The sequence below is a fragment of the Nyctibius grandis genome, chromosome 3 (genome assembly GCF_013368605.1).
Source record: "Nyctibius grandis isolate bNycGra1 chromosome 3, bNycGra1.pri, whole genome shotgun sequence".
NCBI classification, from domain to species: domain Eukaryota; kingdom Metazoa; phylum Chordata; class Aves; order Nyctibiiformes; family Nyctibiidae; genus Nyctibius; species Nyctibius grandis.
Window position 1 is genome coordinate 75,890,849 of NC_090660.1, and position 16,491 is coordinate 75,907,339.

The 16,491-nt window shown below is 39.7% G+C and overlaps 1 protein-coding gene across 1 annotated transcript in view; it reads right to left on the reverse strand.

Annotated features, from left to right (window-relative positions):
- SLCO5A1 (solute carrier organic anion transporter family member 5A1) overlaps positions 1 to 16,491 on the reverse strand; it is an 86,524-nt gene that overhangs the window by 33,017 nt on the left and 37,016 nt on the right. The window contains exons 2-4 of the mRNA XM_068396079.1: positions 16,337 to 16,469; positions 10,562 to 10,788; positions 2,471 to 2,635 (exon numbers count right to left, since the gene is read on the reverse strand). Of these exons, the coding sequence (XP_068252180.1) occupies positions 2,471 to 2,635; positions 10,562 to 10,788; positions 16,337 to 16,469 (525 nt within the window). The remainder of the gene's footprint in view (positions 1 to 2,470; positions 2,636 to 10,561; positions 10,789 to 16,336; positions 16,470 to 16,491) is intronic.

A 16,491-nucleotide genomic window follows, 5' to 3' on the forward strand; every position in this document is an offset into this window, starting at 1 on the left:
GGGCTCCGAGGCAGTATTGGCTTGCAGTCAGCAATTTTCAAGCTTTTTCCTTTTTGCTGTTGTCAGGATGCTGCAGCACTTGAGGCTTTCCACAGCAGCAAAAGATGATCTTAACAGCTACTAATACCCTGGGAGCGGAAAACTGCAATATGTGCCAAGTGGGCTACACTTTCAAAGGGAATACCGTGGAGATCTTCAAACCAATTCTGTCTGAGATACATGCTATATCTTTTCTAGAACTGAAGGTAGATCCAATGGGTTTATAACCATATTAGCAGAAGTTACCAGAGAGGTGCTTTATAATATATAGTGTGCAGTTCTAATTACAATTATTTGAATTGTAACTCTCTTTTTCACAAGTAAATCTGCTAGCAAAGCACCTGAAATTTTAATCTGGTTTTGCCTAAGATCTACCTGTAACGAAAAGTCAAAGTTCACTTTTTTTTGGACTTGAGAAAGCCTGGAGGCTGAATGCCACCTGCTCTACACATGGAAAACAAAACTCCAAACAAGACAAGACTACAGCACAAGCTGCACAAGTTCAAGACATGATGTCTGGTACATGGCATTTTTGCTAATGATTAATGCCAGGTTTCTTTAAAAATATAAACAAATTGAGACTTAATTAAAGAATTCATGCTTATGAATTGAGATGGAAAATGGCCAATAAAAAATCTACATCAGTAACATAAAGGGATTCAGCAAGCACATGTACTCAGCTGGTGATGTACATATGAACTATAGATGTAGTAATACAAATAACATGCAAGTCCTCCTTTTGCTAACCAGAAGTTTGTAAACTGGGCATGTCTTTTACTAGACTAGCTAGTAGCAATCTAATACAGAATCTCCAAGTTTCCTTTTCCCATTTTTCCTACAAAAAGAATTTATAAAATTAATAACAACTGTTGACTTTAATGCTAAGTTCAGGAGCTGGGGTTGTGCAAGAAGTGCTTACTTGTCTGTGTTGCACATCCAACTTGAGCTATTTAATCTTCTTCTTCCGGTTCAGTATAATAGTCTTTATCAAGCAATTTATAACAGGGAAAACAACAGATGTTAATAGCTTCACACACTAGGTAGGGTCATGTCATTTTTTCCTCTTCTAACATACTGGCTGTTGAATATTTTGTCTGGCAAGAATGTTTCTGGTTTATCCTGAGAACAAGTGAGTTACGGAGCAGCAATCCCATCAAGACTCATTACAGCAAAACTCCTATGTGTGTGTAGCTACCCTAAGCTTCAGATAAAATCACGGTCCCATCAATCAATGTTTCCTCCTTATATACAGAACACAGGGATTTCATGCCCTGAAGAAAATCTCATCCCAAACAGAAGTCGTCACATGGTGCTTCTCTGATGTTTCCCCTTCGCACTCTAGAAAGACTCCTCGCTTTTCTTCCACCAACTGCAGGTGACAAATTATTCCCACGTGAGGTCTCTGTGTCTTTGTCTCTCTTTCTTTCTTCTACGACTTTCTGTCTTTTCCTTGACTGCTGCTCCTGGGCAGCTTCACCCCATACTTCACTCCTGTTCCCACAATTCACTCTCCACTCCATCACTCCTTCTCAGGTGCAATATCTGGAAGTATGGGGGAGCAAAGAACTATCCTGCCTAGCAATTAGCAGCTATTCGATATGGGAAGCGCTATGGAGAAGTCAAAAAGATGCCTCTAAAGACAAGTGTCTTTGATGCAGCTAGGAGAGAAGGGAGATGATCTGCATAACATGGGTCCCAGTTCTGCACAACATTTTGGCCCCTTTCCCTAGAGAAGTTCCCATCTCTCCCTCCTGCAGAGCGCTACAAAGCTTAAAATTTTGTGGTTTGTGGCTCTGTTAGAAGTTGGAGTTGGCTGTACATTGCTGTGGCAGCAGGGGAATGCCACACCTGCAAAAGAGGGGTCTCAGACCTGAAATGACAGGTGGGAGAGGATGTGGGGAGCTCTCCTGACTAGACTAGATCATTAAGCGCTAAATGTTAGTAAGTAAATAAGGAGAAAACCACCAGCCTGGAGGGGAGAGAGAACTAAACGATGGGACAGATAAACAGTTCATCACTGGGGAAAAAGAAAGATTAGGATATTTTAAAGATCAAAGACTAAGTAAAATTCACATAAAGTAAGAACAGTTTTAAAAGATCTTTTAAGGCAGACAAACTGCAATAATGCCTGTGGGTTTTCTGCCTTGTTTCTGTTGCATTTTTCCTCCCTGAAGACCATCAACACATTAGAAAATGTCTGTCTAGGCTTATGCAAAAAAACCCAGCCCTTTAACAATATAAATGGGTTCATGTTTTACCAAACACATATAGCAAACATCAAAGAACAGCCTGAATATCTAATCAAATACACAAAGCTGTATCCAATCACCTGTTCTAACAAGCACGTTTTTGGTTCTTTCCTACATTGATTCATTTCATTAGTCAAAGAACGCCAGCCCTTTCAGTGTTACGCTACATGGCAATGCCTTACCAGTGTAGATGCTGGCATTGGAAGCTGGGATGCCAAACTGTGACTCGATGAACTTGGGAATGAAGGTAATAAAAGCTGTGACAATGGCACTCTCAGCTGTGTATGACAAACTCACAAAAAGGAATGTCATGTTGCTTAAGATCCTGACAGCTGCTCTTGGAAGCTCTATAAAATGACAAAAAATGACAAACAAATGTTATAAATAATGAGTGAGAAACAAAAGCAAACTGAAACAAAACAAACTGATTTTCTTTGAGATGGACTGGCAATAATGGCTTGCTAGCATCTGGCTACATTTGCTAAGCGGAAGGGAGAGTGCATATTTGGGAGTGCAATCTTTGCTGTCTGCTCTTACCCCATCTCACTGCATCGCCCCGGGGCTGCAGTCCCACTTTTCTCAAACACAACTGAGGTCTGTTTTAACAAAACTGTCTGAAGAAACAGGGTCTACATAGTAACACTATAAAGGAAAGAAAAACGGCAATAAAATGTAGCAATTCTGGAATTATTCTGATGTCTTATTTTGACATTTTCTACGCAATAACACACGTCACACTGCTGAAACAACAGTACTGAGTTTTGCCCTCCACAGGAGGAAAACAGATCACATACTCCCACTGTAACTCTCTGCTTCAAGGACCACGCTTGTTAAGCTGGTATAATAATACTATAGTTTGAAAAGAGAACGAAAAGATTTTTAACTAAACATTTTTCTACGTGATTTAGAAGTATTTACAATAGATGCAGACAAAACATACTGAAAAAATTATGTCAATGATATCAATGAGTCTCAACATCCCTTACATACAACTCATTCAATATTCTCAGAAGGGATAAAACAATCGATTAAAAATGAGAGCACATCATTAACTTAAATTGAAAACATATTCATAGATGTTGTAATTATCCTCAAATCAAATATCAAACCCCCATGAAATTCAGCACTGTAGTTAAAAGAAACACTTAAATACTTTTAATTCAGTCCCGTAGCGATGTCAAATTATCATCACAAGATGATGATAACTCTATTCAAGACTTAATTTTTTCAGATTAGTTGGTGTGATTTTAAACATGTTTTTTTTTTCCTTGGCGCTTCTACCAAGATCAGATTTTCTGTTCAAGTATATCTAACCTACTACAGTTCGGGTTTTTTCATTTGCTTTTCACTTCATACAGAAATTGAACGCTGCTTCAATCAAAGCCCACTGAATTTAATGACAAGAACAGCCATTAGAAATATAACATGTTGAGTAAGAACTCCTGAGTGAGAATTTTGTTGATGTTAAAAGTTGTCAAGTCAAAAATCTGTGTCACTTTCTCCACTGACTCCAGTAGGTTATTTGTATAAAAGCAAACAGAATTTAGACTCTTGTCATGTCAAAACTTGTCAAGCTGCAAATTAGCACATAAGTTGTCTGTCTGCATCCAGTCTTAGCATATGTCAAAATTTATACTGAATTTATTATGAGTGCAAAGTTTGTAATTTTAATGTAGTCAAATGCTCCCTTGCTGCCTCTATGAAGAAACATATCAAATGCTAAATACAAAATTTGGTGGAAATAAGTAATGAATAAATCATATTAAGAAGCACTCATATATTTGAATCTTAATGTTTTTTACCACTTACAGCTTTTTTTAAAGAAATGTGGCACCGTTTGCAATAGAAGAACAGAAAGAAACAAGATAACAGGAGTATGAGACCACATAATATCAACATGAATATATGGAAACTGTAAAGCAACTGTACACCTTCAGAAACTACATTACAGTAACAAGTACAAAGATAAAATAGTATCAGTATTTATGGGCAAATATGCTGCGTGTTCCAAATAGAGCTGACCAAAATTTATCTCATTGTTCAAAAGGAAATGAGAGAAAAAAAAGAAAGATCTACAATGACATCAGATGTCAGCCCTCAAACCCATCAGCTTTGGCTTTGTGTCTATTTTTGGGGTTGGCGTGGGTTGGGTTGGGTTAGCTGATGGGGGCTTAGGGGCAAAAACAAACCAAAGGGCAAGAGCCAAGATGCTCTAACACAGCTTTTGCAAAGCCTCTCCTGGGGCTAGATGACACAGTTTAAGAAAACGGCTGCCAGAGGGCTGCAGCGGGGCAGCTGTAGCAGGATTTCCCTGTGGAGAAGGTTTCTCCTGGGACAAGGTGCAGGACTGAGTGCTTCTCCCCCTGCAACAGGAGCAAGCGGTTATGACCGTGCTGCTGCTGCTGTGAGAAAGGCATCAGGGAGCAGAAAGAGGGGGTGCCAGGATTGGTCCTGCTGGAAACTGAGCTATTTGGTGGCAGCTGCTCACCTGTGCTGAAAACGTGTGGAAGAAAATAATAATATAGTAACTTTCAGAAGACTGAACATCACAGGGAGAAATAAAATTTAGGAAGATGAACTAAGTGCTCTTTGTAGAAGTGAACTGGAAGTCCTTGGACAAGGGCTGAGTCCATGATCTTTGCTAAATCCACACTTTTAAAGGGTCTGGTCCAAATATCATAATACCTGGTAAAGTTTAGGTCTTCCTGGTAAAACTGAGCTTCAGGAAAATGTTCGGTTTAGAATTTTTGACCTAAAGATACTGAAGAACTAATTAGGTAAAGAACGGCAGAGCTAACGAACATTTTGCTCTGGTGTTCAGATGTAGAGCTGTACTTTCTCTTGACTCCTACTTGCATCTCATCTGAGCACTCAGTCTAAAGGTCATTATTAATTTCAAAACTAATTAGTATTTTCAAATTGGACTTCTACTGATAACTAGATAAAACTCAGTGACTTGGAATAAGCACAAGTTCCCTTATACCTGTGTGAAGGACTCTTCAGGGAATAGCTCTGCTGATTACTGTAATTTTTGGCATGAAATAAAACAGAGATTATTCCTGCATGCTGCACTAATACAGACCACCTCGAGCAGTTGAAGGTTGAAGCTCTTTGTGACTTATAAAGAGCAACTGTCTGGCATACAAGGAAAAGTTGCTATATAGTAAGAAATTTGAAAACAAAAATACATATTCAGAATTAGGTTTTCCCCGATTTCCTCCTATGATTATAGTCAAATCCTGCGTGAACAGAATCTGTATTACACTTCTGAATTTAAAAACAAATAATAAAAAGGCACCATAAGTATCTCATGTCTTTCAACCACACTAATTCTAAAATTAGTAAAAAGCAAGAATGCTAAAGACTTTAAGGTTCCTTTGTACCACACAATCAATCATGCATTTAAAACATTTCAATGTCACATTATTTTTGTGTGACTAGCCATAGGCCCAGGCTTTGATTTCAAGGCCATTATTAGACCTGTCAGGTTTTGATTTTTAGGAGGTCTTCAAAAAACATCTCTTGTTTTAGCAAGTGTGCATCAGAAACAAACCAATGAGAACTTGCAGTTTCCCTCATTCTGTCATTAGAACAAACAAATCTCTATCGATTACATTCCTAAAACTGAAATGATCTTTTAGTATGGCTGCAAACATGTTTACTCTTTTATGCAGTAACTCAAATCTTAAATATCCTCATCTTCTTTTTTTAATTTTTTTTTTTTAATAACCTGATATATAACTAAGAGTAAATTGAAACCTGCCTTGCTGGACTGGTTTGCTAGTCTACTGGCAATTTTCTTCCCTTCGTGGTTTTTGACCACCAGTATTCATTTTCTTTCACTAGTGTGCTGGACCACTGCTTGATTCGTGGTAGGGGAAAAGCATAAAAAAAATCTGCAAGCAATGCAAATATTCATAAATACTGCTCTAAGCAAAACTCTTAAAGCACTGTAAACAGAATTTCAATAAAAACTAAAATAATTCTGACTTCGCCTCCTTTTTTCATAATTTAATATATTTTCTTTTATCCCTATTCCTGTGCATCTAGTCCAAGGTGGTGTAATGAATACAACCAGGGGAATAAACTATCCCAGTATACAGCACTGTCCTCTTGTAGTCCATCAGCAAAGCCCCTTGTAAGGGTGATGCAGGTATTAGCCAAAGGACCTCCTTTCTCCTGGTGCTCCGAGCCTGGACAGCACTATCCAAGTGTGCAGCTTTGAAGGAAGCTGCCTCCACACCAAGGTCTCAGGGGCAGCTTCTGCTCTCGCGCAGTACAAGGCAGAGCCAAGATTTGAGACAGAATTTCTGGTTTGTTTATCAGAATGGAAATGCGCTTTTTTCAGTCACACACGACTACTTCAATTATGTTCTGCATGGAGCTAATCACAAAATGCTAGAATAATATTTTGCCATGTATTTAATTTCATTATCTACTCACATTCCATTTAAACAATCTCATTCAACTCGATTCCTCAAGCATTTTCAGGACATGCCTTAAGTACCTGGGTAGCCAGACCGCTGAACAGCCCCTAATATGCCATCAAGAGTAGGGAGGTTTGATCTGATTATTACTTTTGTTAACTTGATTCAGAGCAGCTCCTCGAGGCTCCAGCTAACACTGCTTATCCCTGCACAAGGCCATGCCAACCTTTTCTATTTTGAGCTCTCCAAGGTGGCCTAAGAAAGGGTGAGGGGGGAGCGACTCGCTCAAGGTCAGTGGCACAGCAGGATCTCCAGCCCACGGTCTGCTGAACTCTCTGACATTGCTCACCAAGCTCACACAGACCACTGTCTCCTCCTCCTCTTCCGACCCCTGCCAACTCATCTTCGGGTACTGCAGGAACTACATTCAAGATCCTGTGATGGGAGAGCACTTCAGTGAACTTACCCTACAGCCACGAGCCCCTCAGGAGTTTTTTTCACCTTTGCTGATGCCCTGACAAGCGTTATTATCCTATCTCAGTCCCAAGCAGGGACTGAGTGGGAAGGGCATACGACTGCTGGTAGACGTGAAAAGGCAGCCAGGAATATTCCACATTTAACAAAGGGATGTATAAAGGGACAAAACTCAAAACGTTAAAACGAAAACAAAAGATTATGAAATGCATGTAATTAATTAACAGCCTTCAGATTAGATCCCTACATTTTAGGTAATATATACATTGATTTTCTTTACACTGCTCCTTTATACAATTGCACATTAAGTTTCATTATAGTGGTAAGTAAAAGGGACTGCAAATACAATTTCCATGCACAAAACCCTAAGGGTATCCATGTAATAAATGAAAACTGCGGTTTTGTCTGCTCAGGTTCATTATTTATCTGCATGTATGGGATTGAACTGTGGCTTCTTCATTATAAATCTCCTCTAGCTCATGTTATCTACACTACCTCTATTTCTCCCAATAAACTACATCCAATTTTCTTCCTCCTGTGACCTATTTAATGTTTTATTTAATACTTTCGATACCTGCATCAGAAGCAATCTCCCTCTCGCATTGTTTACTTGCAACATAAATAGGAAAAGACTGAATTCCAAGCCCTTGCATCTCAAACATGAGAAAAAGAAAAGATGTATTTGTATTTTTATCTGATCCCGGCTCTACCATGGGCCAAAATAATGCTCAGGTCACTGAAGTTGAAGGTTTTCAACCAGAGCCAGTTTTGGTTTGTTTCTTCAGCTTATACTGGCAGTCATTGCAGCATAAAGGACCTCGGCCATCTCCCATCATGCCTTTTCAATTCCTTTTCATTCATCTAGAGAACTAACTTACGTGAAATTATGAGAAGTTACAGCAGGACAAGAATCATTTTGCCAGGCTTCCCAGGTAAGACAACATCATATCAGAAGATCAAAACAAACAGCTGAGACTTTCCTTACCAAAGCTGCACAGATTTCACAGATTTAATGGCACTGAACTCTGTCATGGCAGACTAACGACATCACTGATATTTATTAGTACAGAACAGAAGATGTGACCTACTAAATCATTAGTGTCCTGGCTATTGCCTAAGTGGAGTTTCTGCCCATCATGCTATAAAAAGATGAAGCCCTGAAATTCAATGGGAAGTATAAAATGCACATTGCATCTCAGAAGAAGCAACGCTAAATGACTTAGACACATGCGATCTTTTTTTCCTTCCCGTTATAAACAAAATTACCTCAACTGAGAAGCTTGAGGGATGATCTCATTCCATAAAGCCCACTTAAACTTGAAAAATAATTAAATGATAGTGCATTCGGGCTGCAGGCCCTCTTTGCTAGGGTAAACGACGCCTAATGGGAACGTTATTGTCAGCTTATAGCAAAATACTTTTCTCTGCATTATCTCAACTCGCTTGATATCTTTCTGACATGTGGATACAATGCCACTTTTCACTGTTCCACGTGGTGAAGTTTCTCCTCTAGAGAAAATGAGAAGTTTTGTATGAGAACCTCTAATTTGGTGGCTCCACTAATATATTAATATAGGATTTTGTAGAAGATACGGCACACATTTAGGCAGATATGTATTAAAAAAAATACATGGTAAAATGAGATATACAGTAGTTTTCATTTCTGTGAAAAAAAAGTACTAGGAAACATTCTCCTAAGAGTATACTTATTTTCTGTGTATCTGCTGTGCCTGTAGTGACACAACAGGACCTGGAAGATGAAATTAGGTACAGAAGCAGAGAACCAGCATCAGCAAACTCATCCAGATGCAGGGTTTATCTGAATACCTGTTTCTTTTCCAGGCACACCTACAGGATGAAGCAGTCCCTCAGCTGTGACATTGCCTTCAATGGTTAGGAAGGAGCCCAGCAAAGACTGAACTCCCCTTTCCCACTTCCCTAAGTTAGTGAGAAAACCTTGACAGAAGTAGACCTGAACTACTTCTGCTAATCAGAAGCCAGTAGGTTTTAAGGCCAAAAAAAGCCACAACTAGCTTTATAGATTTAGGAGAAAACATTATGTACAGGGACTCACAAATGTGGGGAATAGAGAGTCTTCAAAGAAGGAAGCAGACAACATCCTTTTCTTGCTTCTCCACCACTTTTTTAGCTGCTTTGCAAACAAAAGGAGAACGTGGTTCTGAAAGATCTGATATTGCAGCTGTTTCTTGCTTGCTCTGTGCCTTGATTAAGATGCTGGTTTGTAAGCTAATAAAATCACCACGAGCAAATTCTGGTCTCCTGTTTTACCTTTACTTGCGTAGAAATTAACAGTAACTTTAGGTACCCCGAAAGTACAGACATAAATGCAATGTAGAGCAAATTAATATGCATGTGGGCAAATATTACTTGCACTGGTTTTAGTCTAAAACCAGCACACTGGTTTTGCTAAGCCTTGCCTACTCAATATAGTGATCATAAACGTGTCATTAAAAAATCTGCCAATCATTATATCCTGGACTGATATCCAATGAAAAGGTAACACTAATGTTCATGTCAACAAACACTTAAGGTTTTGAGTTCAAATTACACCTAATGGTATAAATGACATTTCACAGTTTCTCCTAGTCCCACTGCATTCATCAGGCATTAAGGCACGTTCATTCTTGTTCCATACTATTCAATACTATGACACTGTTAAGCCTATATTGTCAACTCCAAATGTATATGCTTCACATTAATTAATTTTTAACAACACTGCCCTTCTTCCCATGTCATTTTATCAGTGATTACTACATACTGTTAGATTTCACATTAACGGTTTACTTCTTGAATAAAATAAAAATCTCTACTACTTGTCTATCTTTTGATCTCCTCTTGTTTCAAAATCAGCACAGGTTTCATTCGTCCTAGCCTTCTGAAAATAAATAGCTTGCAGTACAAAACAGCCAGGAAAGGCGCATGAAACAAATAATCTTTCTTAATTAACTTACCCAAATGCATGAATGTAATTGAACTCAGATACTAGAATTCTTGTTACTTGTTTCACTTATATTTTAGAAGAGCACTTTACTCTATGAAGGACAGCTTAAAGCAAGTATGACAGTTCCAACCGCATGGTGCACAAATATGTCTGGTAATAGAGGGCCTATAACTATATGAAATAGGACACCTGTTTGTTACAGGTGCACATTAAACGCTTCAGTGATTTAAGTAAATTAATGTCTTACACTCATCACTGCATTTTGTAATTTTAGAGGATGACCATCTATTAAAATCTCAATAGCAAACCATAATATTAAATACAGGATGTGGAAACTCTGCCTTCAATTACACTCATAAAATCCTACATGACAAAATTTAAAGCATTTAAAAATTAAAAACAAACTTCACCTTTAACATTCTTTCCAAATCCCATAGAGGCAGGAACTGCACTGTCTGCTTGCATTTTGCTATTTGTTTTCTCTTTCATGACTTCATCATCACTTGAAACATCATCAGAGTTCATCTTCTTTTTCTTTTTCTTTTTTTTATGTCGAGGAGGGAGCTTTTTCGGAAAGGTAAACATGGGAAATATCACAAGGAGCATTGCAATGGCACAAAGGAGAAAGCCACTCCACCTAATGCCGGGAGACAGGAACAGAAATGAAAGCAAATGCATTACATGAAATAAAAAAAACCAAAGTGATTATTACAGGCTGTACTGGCTGGAAAGATATATTTGAAAAATATGGAACATTGACATTAAGAGTAAAGGACTGGCGTGAGGGAGAGCCTTCACTGCACTAAAACCCTTAATTAGAAGATGTTTCTGTTGGCTTGCCCACTGATAAAGGTATTTATCCAGAACCCATCAAATATTATGAAATAGTGTCACCTTTGAGTTCCTGTAAATTTTCAGTTTTGGTAATTATTCAGTACCAGGCGCTGAGAAGCAGATACTCACTTTTACTTTGCCTTTCTTGGATAATTCCCAGTAAAGCAATACAGTATTCCTCTGGAGAACATGAAAAAAAGTTATCCATGGCATGAGAAGATAAAATGTCCAGTCGGATACATTAGGGCTAAATCTGTTGTGCTTTCCAGTGCCTACCTCTCAATGCCCTGACTGCCCAATTCTCTCCTTTCCCAATGAAGAGCTCCCAAAGCCTGACTGTAAACAACTGATGTGTTGCAGTTCACACCAGGGTTTATGCCTAAAACTTTGCAGTTCTGTTCTGTGACCACAACCTGAAATATCCCTTCACAAGGAATTCCCTCTTCTCTCCCTCTGTCTTCTAAGAACGGGATATAAACAACCCTGCAATGATCCCTTGGCTTACACAGAATAACTTTGGACATACCCACAGAAGGGGCAATGTATGAGATGCTAGAAAAGTTCCCTTCAGACTGCAGGCAGACAGTTATCCTCCCTGAGGGCAGGAAGCTTAATGAACTTTACCACAGCAACACAGATGGGAAAAAGGGCCTTACTAGAAAGTATTCTAGAGTTAACCTTCTGCAGTCAGAAGGCTGATAGTGGAGTATCAGATAACATAATTTGTCCTCTAAGTTCATCTCGCAATGAAAGACTACAGGGAAACATGGATAAACTCACATAGACACTTCCATAAAGAAGGACAACCTCAGAATTCATCCACAAAGTTCCCATGTACTAAAAGTGCAATTCTCACTATATACTGATCTAATTGTACAGGGTTTATGTGGCAAGCTTGTGGTAGCAGATGGGGGCTGCAGGGGCGCTTCTGTGAGAAGACACCATGAGCTGCCCCCATGTCGGACAGAGCCAGCTCCAAAACAGATCCACCACTGCCCAAAGCTGACCCTATCAGTGATGCTGGTGGCACCTCTGTGGTAACTCATTTAAGAAAGGGTAAAATACGCTGCACAGCAGCTGTGTGAGGGGAGTAAGAAAACATGAGAGAAACAACCCTGAAGACACCAAGGGGAGAGAATAAGAAGGGGGAAGATGTGCTCCAGGTGCTGGAGCAGAAAGTCCCCTGCAGGCCCAGGGGACATTTTGTAATGCAAAGACATTGCAAACTGTATTTTCAAATGATAGCAAATTCGTATACATGTGTAATGGTTTGTGTGGTAAATGGTTATGCAAAGGCAAACACCAAACAAACAAGCACGTGTAACACCATTTTTGTTAGAAAGATTGTACAGGAAGCTTTTGCAAGGCAAATCTAAGTGACTGTAAGTTTTGACTAGTTTTGATATTACGTAAACAGAAAATCCTCTATTCATTCAGTTTAGCTGATAACATACATGGATTAGAAAGCAGACTTTTAGGAGGATTAGTCAGCACTATCAGACAGGGAATAAATCAGTAGACTGTATAAAAATGTACTAACATCCCTTTCAGGATCTCAAAGGCAGAAGCTGCAAAGACACTGATCAAAGAAACGATCTGTCGCAATAATACGCAGAAATCTGAAACCACCCACTCAGCGGGAAACAGCAAAAGAGACAGGGGCCTGTGGTGTAGCACGAGATGAAATTCAAATCCAAAGAGACCATTACAGTAGCATACCGAGTGCTGGAGATGTCACAAATGTAGCACTGGATGCAATTATCTGCACCGTCTACACTTCACATCTTCCTGGAGAAATATCAAAGAATTGGAAAACAGACAAAAGTCAATATCAAAAATAATAAGGACAACTACAATGGGAAATGAGAGGTCAGAACAGGATCTGTATTAATTAAAAAGCCCTTGATTTTCTGTCTTCTAAAGTCAAAGAAAATATGCAGGAGAATACCTCCAAGGCATCTGCACAAGCCCTAGGACCTCAAATAAAAGCAATTAAAGCTAAGGAAGGACCAGACAGTGTTGGAGGAATTCCTTTAAACTTCTTGTGTGGAATGACGATGAAAGACTATACGGGAAGATCTGAGTATTAAACAGGTTCAGAACTAGGCAAAAATTCAGGAAAGTGTCAGCAAAAGAGAATTTGATTCAAAGCACCTGACAGTCTGCCAAGGGCTACTCCACAACTAATGAGATCCCTATGTAGCACATTAACAGTTCTCAAAGACAACATGATGGATGATTTCTAACAGATATCCCTACAGTTACCACATCTGAATAAAAAGCAGTTTTAAACATTTGATGGGCTGGCATAGACAGCTGGCCTGTAACTTAGCCCTGAGCACCTCCAGAAAGCCTAACTGTGCAAAACCCAGGAGCACAAACCCAAGTTCTGTGAAACTCAAGGAAGAATCAGATCAGAAATAACCCTGAGAAATAACCACTTTATCAGGTTTCACAAGAGATAAACCAGGTTACCTGTCCTGCATATATGCAACACACCTCTTAGAAAGGAACAGCTTAAGTAAAAAATAGGCTTTACTGTATTTTTTTTTGCCATTTATCATAGTTGCTTTACTTACTATTTTGTCTGTAATCATTGCCTCCTCTAATAATGGAGTTTTTCCACTGGGCCCCTGTAATTAGTTATGTTAGAAACCTTACAACTTCAATAAAGGAAAGACGAGAATCAAAGACGCTAATTCACTTCAAAGGAGACAAGCCTGAGAAATCTCAAATATGACTGCCCATTAACTTACCTCAACTGCACTCTACTTTTGTAAGCGTGTCAGCTGAACTAAGTGCTAGACTACTCTTATATTTCAAATTGTTAGATTACACAAATAAAAATAAACTTGGCTACGTGGCACTTCCCTCCAAGGAGAAAATGTCACAGTCCCAGAAAACAGATTTCAGTGGAATGGAAGTCTGTACTTCCAGAGCTCTCTGCAACCAGGCAGTCAATGAGCAGCAAGGGACAAAGGACCAGCCCTCACACCTTGAGAGTCTCCATTTTAATGGGCAGACAAAGCTTCAGGAAGAGAAAAGAGAATGAGGCGCAGATACTATGAACACCATTGAACTTTTATGAGAGGTCACCACAGATTGTGAAACAAATTACCAGAGATCTGATAGCAAGGGATACTTCTTAGAAATTAAAGAGAGAAAAAATTGAGAGAGCCAAAAATGAAAAAGTAATACAAGAACCTGGAACATCCTTCAGGGAAAGTGAGTCTCTACAAATTTAATCAACGTGATGGAAAAAGGAAACCGAATGACTTTTACTTTTCTGCGCTGGCTAGAATACGATTCGCCTGCTGAGATCCTATGACAGCAAATTTCCTGCCCTTGCTTCAGTCATATTTGCATCACTTCTGCTGGCACCCCTGTACAAAATTGAAATCACCGAGATACTTTGTTCAGGTGACATTAAACATTGCAGATACATAAAATGCATTTAGCGATTTGACATAAAATCTTCCAAATGCCCAAACTAGGCTCTTTTCACTATTTTGCTTGCAAGGCCTGGTACAGGAGATGTTCTCAAAGCCTGCCCACAGAAATGGTTGTAAGAGGTGACTTCTCACAACTCTTGCATGGAGCTCAGTGGTTACACATTCCTGTGGGATGCCGGGGATCCACCCCTGGCACTGGGCATCCATCCCTGCCACTCACTCTTTCGACGGAGGAAAGTTAACTTGTAATTCATGAGCAAGGACAGGCATTTTTTTTCCTGATCTCTCTGATGCTTTGGCTATGACAACATTGCACATATATCCAAGCTAGCTTTAATCGAGCAGTAGTGGCCATCCATCTGCTGCAGCACAGAGTTTGGCGCAAATGGCCTCAGAAGCGGCAAACTGCTGTGTCCGTGCTGCTTTGGTTATTTTACCTTCACCTGAGCTGCTAAAGTTAAAACTCACACAGATATGCCTACACTACAAGGCAGCTACATCAGTGGTTGCTTTATAGATAAAGTCAAAAGTAAAGCTTACCCCACATTCATATAGCACCACTGATTTCAATTATTAAATATATTTATGGGCCAGTTCACAATTTCTGTTGGAAAGTACTGAGCAGATGCTGACTACCAGTTCTGACATGTCCTTAAAACCACATGAAACATAAGAGTTTTATGAAGAATGTATAACATTTTGCTTTGATTTCTAACCTTTTTTTATCCAAGAATAGTCAAAGCACATTTTTAACACCGCAGCACATTCACAGGATGAATCTTGTCTGTGAGATAAGTCAGTACATACATGAGAGCACAGAGTCGTTAACCCGAAGGTCATAGGTTAACTGAGCACTCAGATTTGCCTTTCTCTTACTGAAAATTCAGCTAGACAGTCCTGTGCGGCAAGGCTCTTGAATTAAGTAAGACAAATAAAGCAGCAATAAATCTTCAAAGGCTTAAGAACACTCCAAAGAGAGAATTTTTCATATCAAACCATCAGGAGAGATCACTGCAGGATAAACAGAAACCGATACAGTCTGACTGGGAGGGCACAGTGACAAACACTAACCCAGTGCATGAGAACTGACACTGCACCCTATGCCTAGAAAGTAGAGGTCTCCTCCTGGGATAATGAACTTAAAGTCTTTTCTGGGCTTGCACGGAAATTTCAAGGCAGATTTATGAATTATCTGAGAAAAGCCAGTAAAAGCCTGCTCATGACCTGCTTCCTCAAAGAGACATTTCCAAGGAGGCCACATATCAAAGACTGCCCAAAGACATCAGCTAACGATTATGGCTGTCACATCTCAGCACTGCTGGAATCCTACTATTTACTGGAGAATAATGTGATGGTTTACATCGTCTGCTGCCTTAACACAAGCCATCACCCTGAGAAACAAGACTGGAAAGGCCATGTTCTGACCCCATCCTACCTCCTTCTCCTAGACTAGGGTAAACAAAGTCTACCATTTCTCAACTGGGCAGCAGAGCTCAGCATTTTGTGTTGCCAGCTCTGGAAAACCAAAGAAGGGATTAATTCACCTTCCAGCAGGAAGGTCTCGGCCCTGGGCAGCAGTGATCCTCAATGTGCTCCTGCAACATGGATATTCTGTCCTGCCATCCGTGTGCTGAGTGCTGTCAGTCAACGTCCACAATGGTCAGAGATAGTCCTGGAGCAGCCAAAAGCAGGAGGTTTTCCATGCCACGTGCCCATATGCTTCTGTGGCAAGCATTCCCTCTCTGTCAGAAGCTAGCGTGCAGTAAACAACAGAAATCTCCTCTCCTTGAACCTCCTTCTATACTCTTAAACAAGCCCTCAAGGGACACGATTTCCCAACCTGTCTCAATGCCCTACCGTCAATTTAAAAAGTAGTTTTGAAACATGCTTGATCCTTACCAGTTTCCAATGAATCGGGGATCGCTCTGGTCAATATAAACAGTTGTCCTAGGATCAACGTAGAAACCAATAAGAAGTCCTCCTAGCAAGTATCCAGCTGCAGGACCGAGTGCTCCCATTACATACATGATGGCTGAGGAAATAAAAGGTCAGTC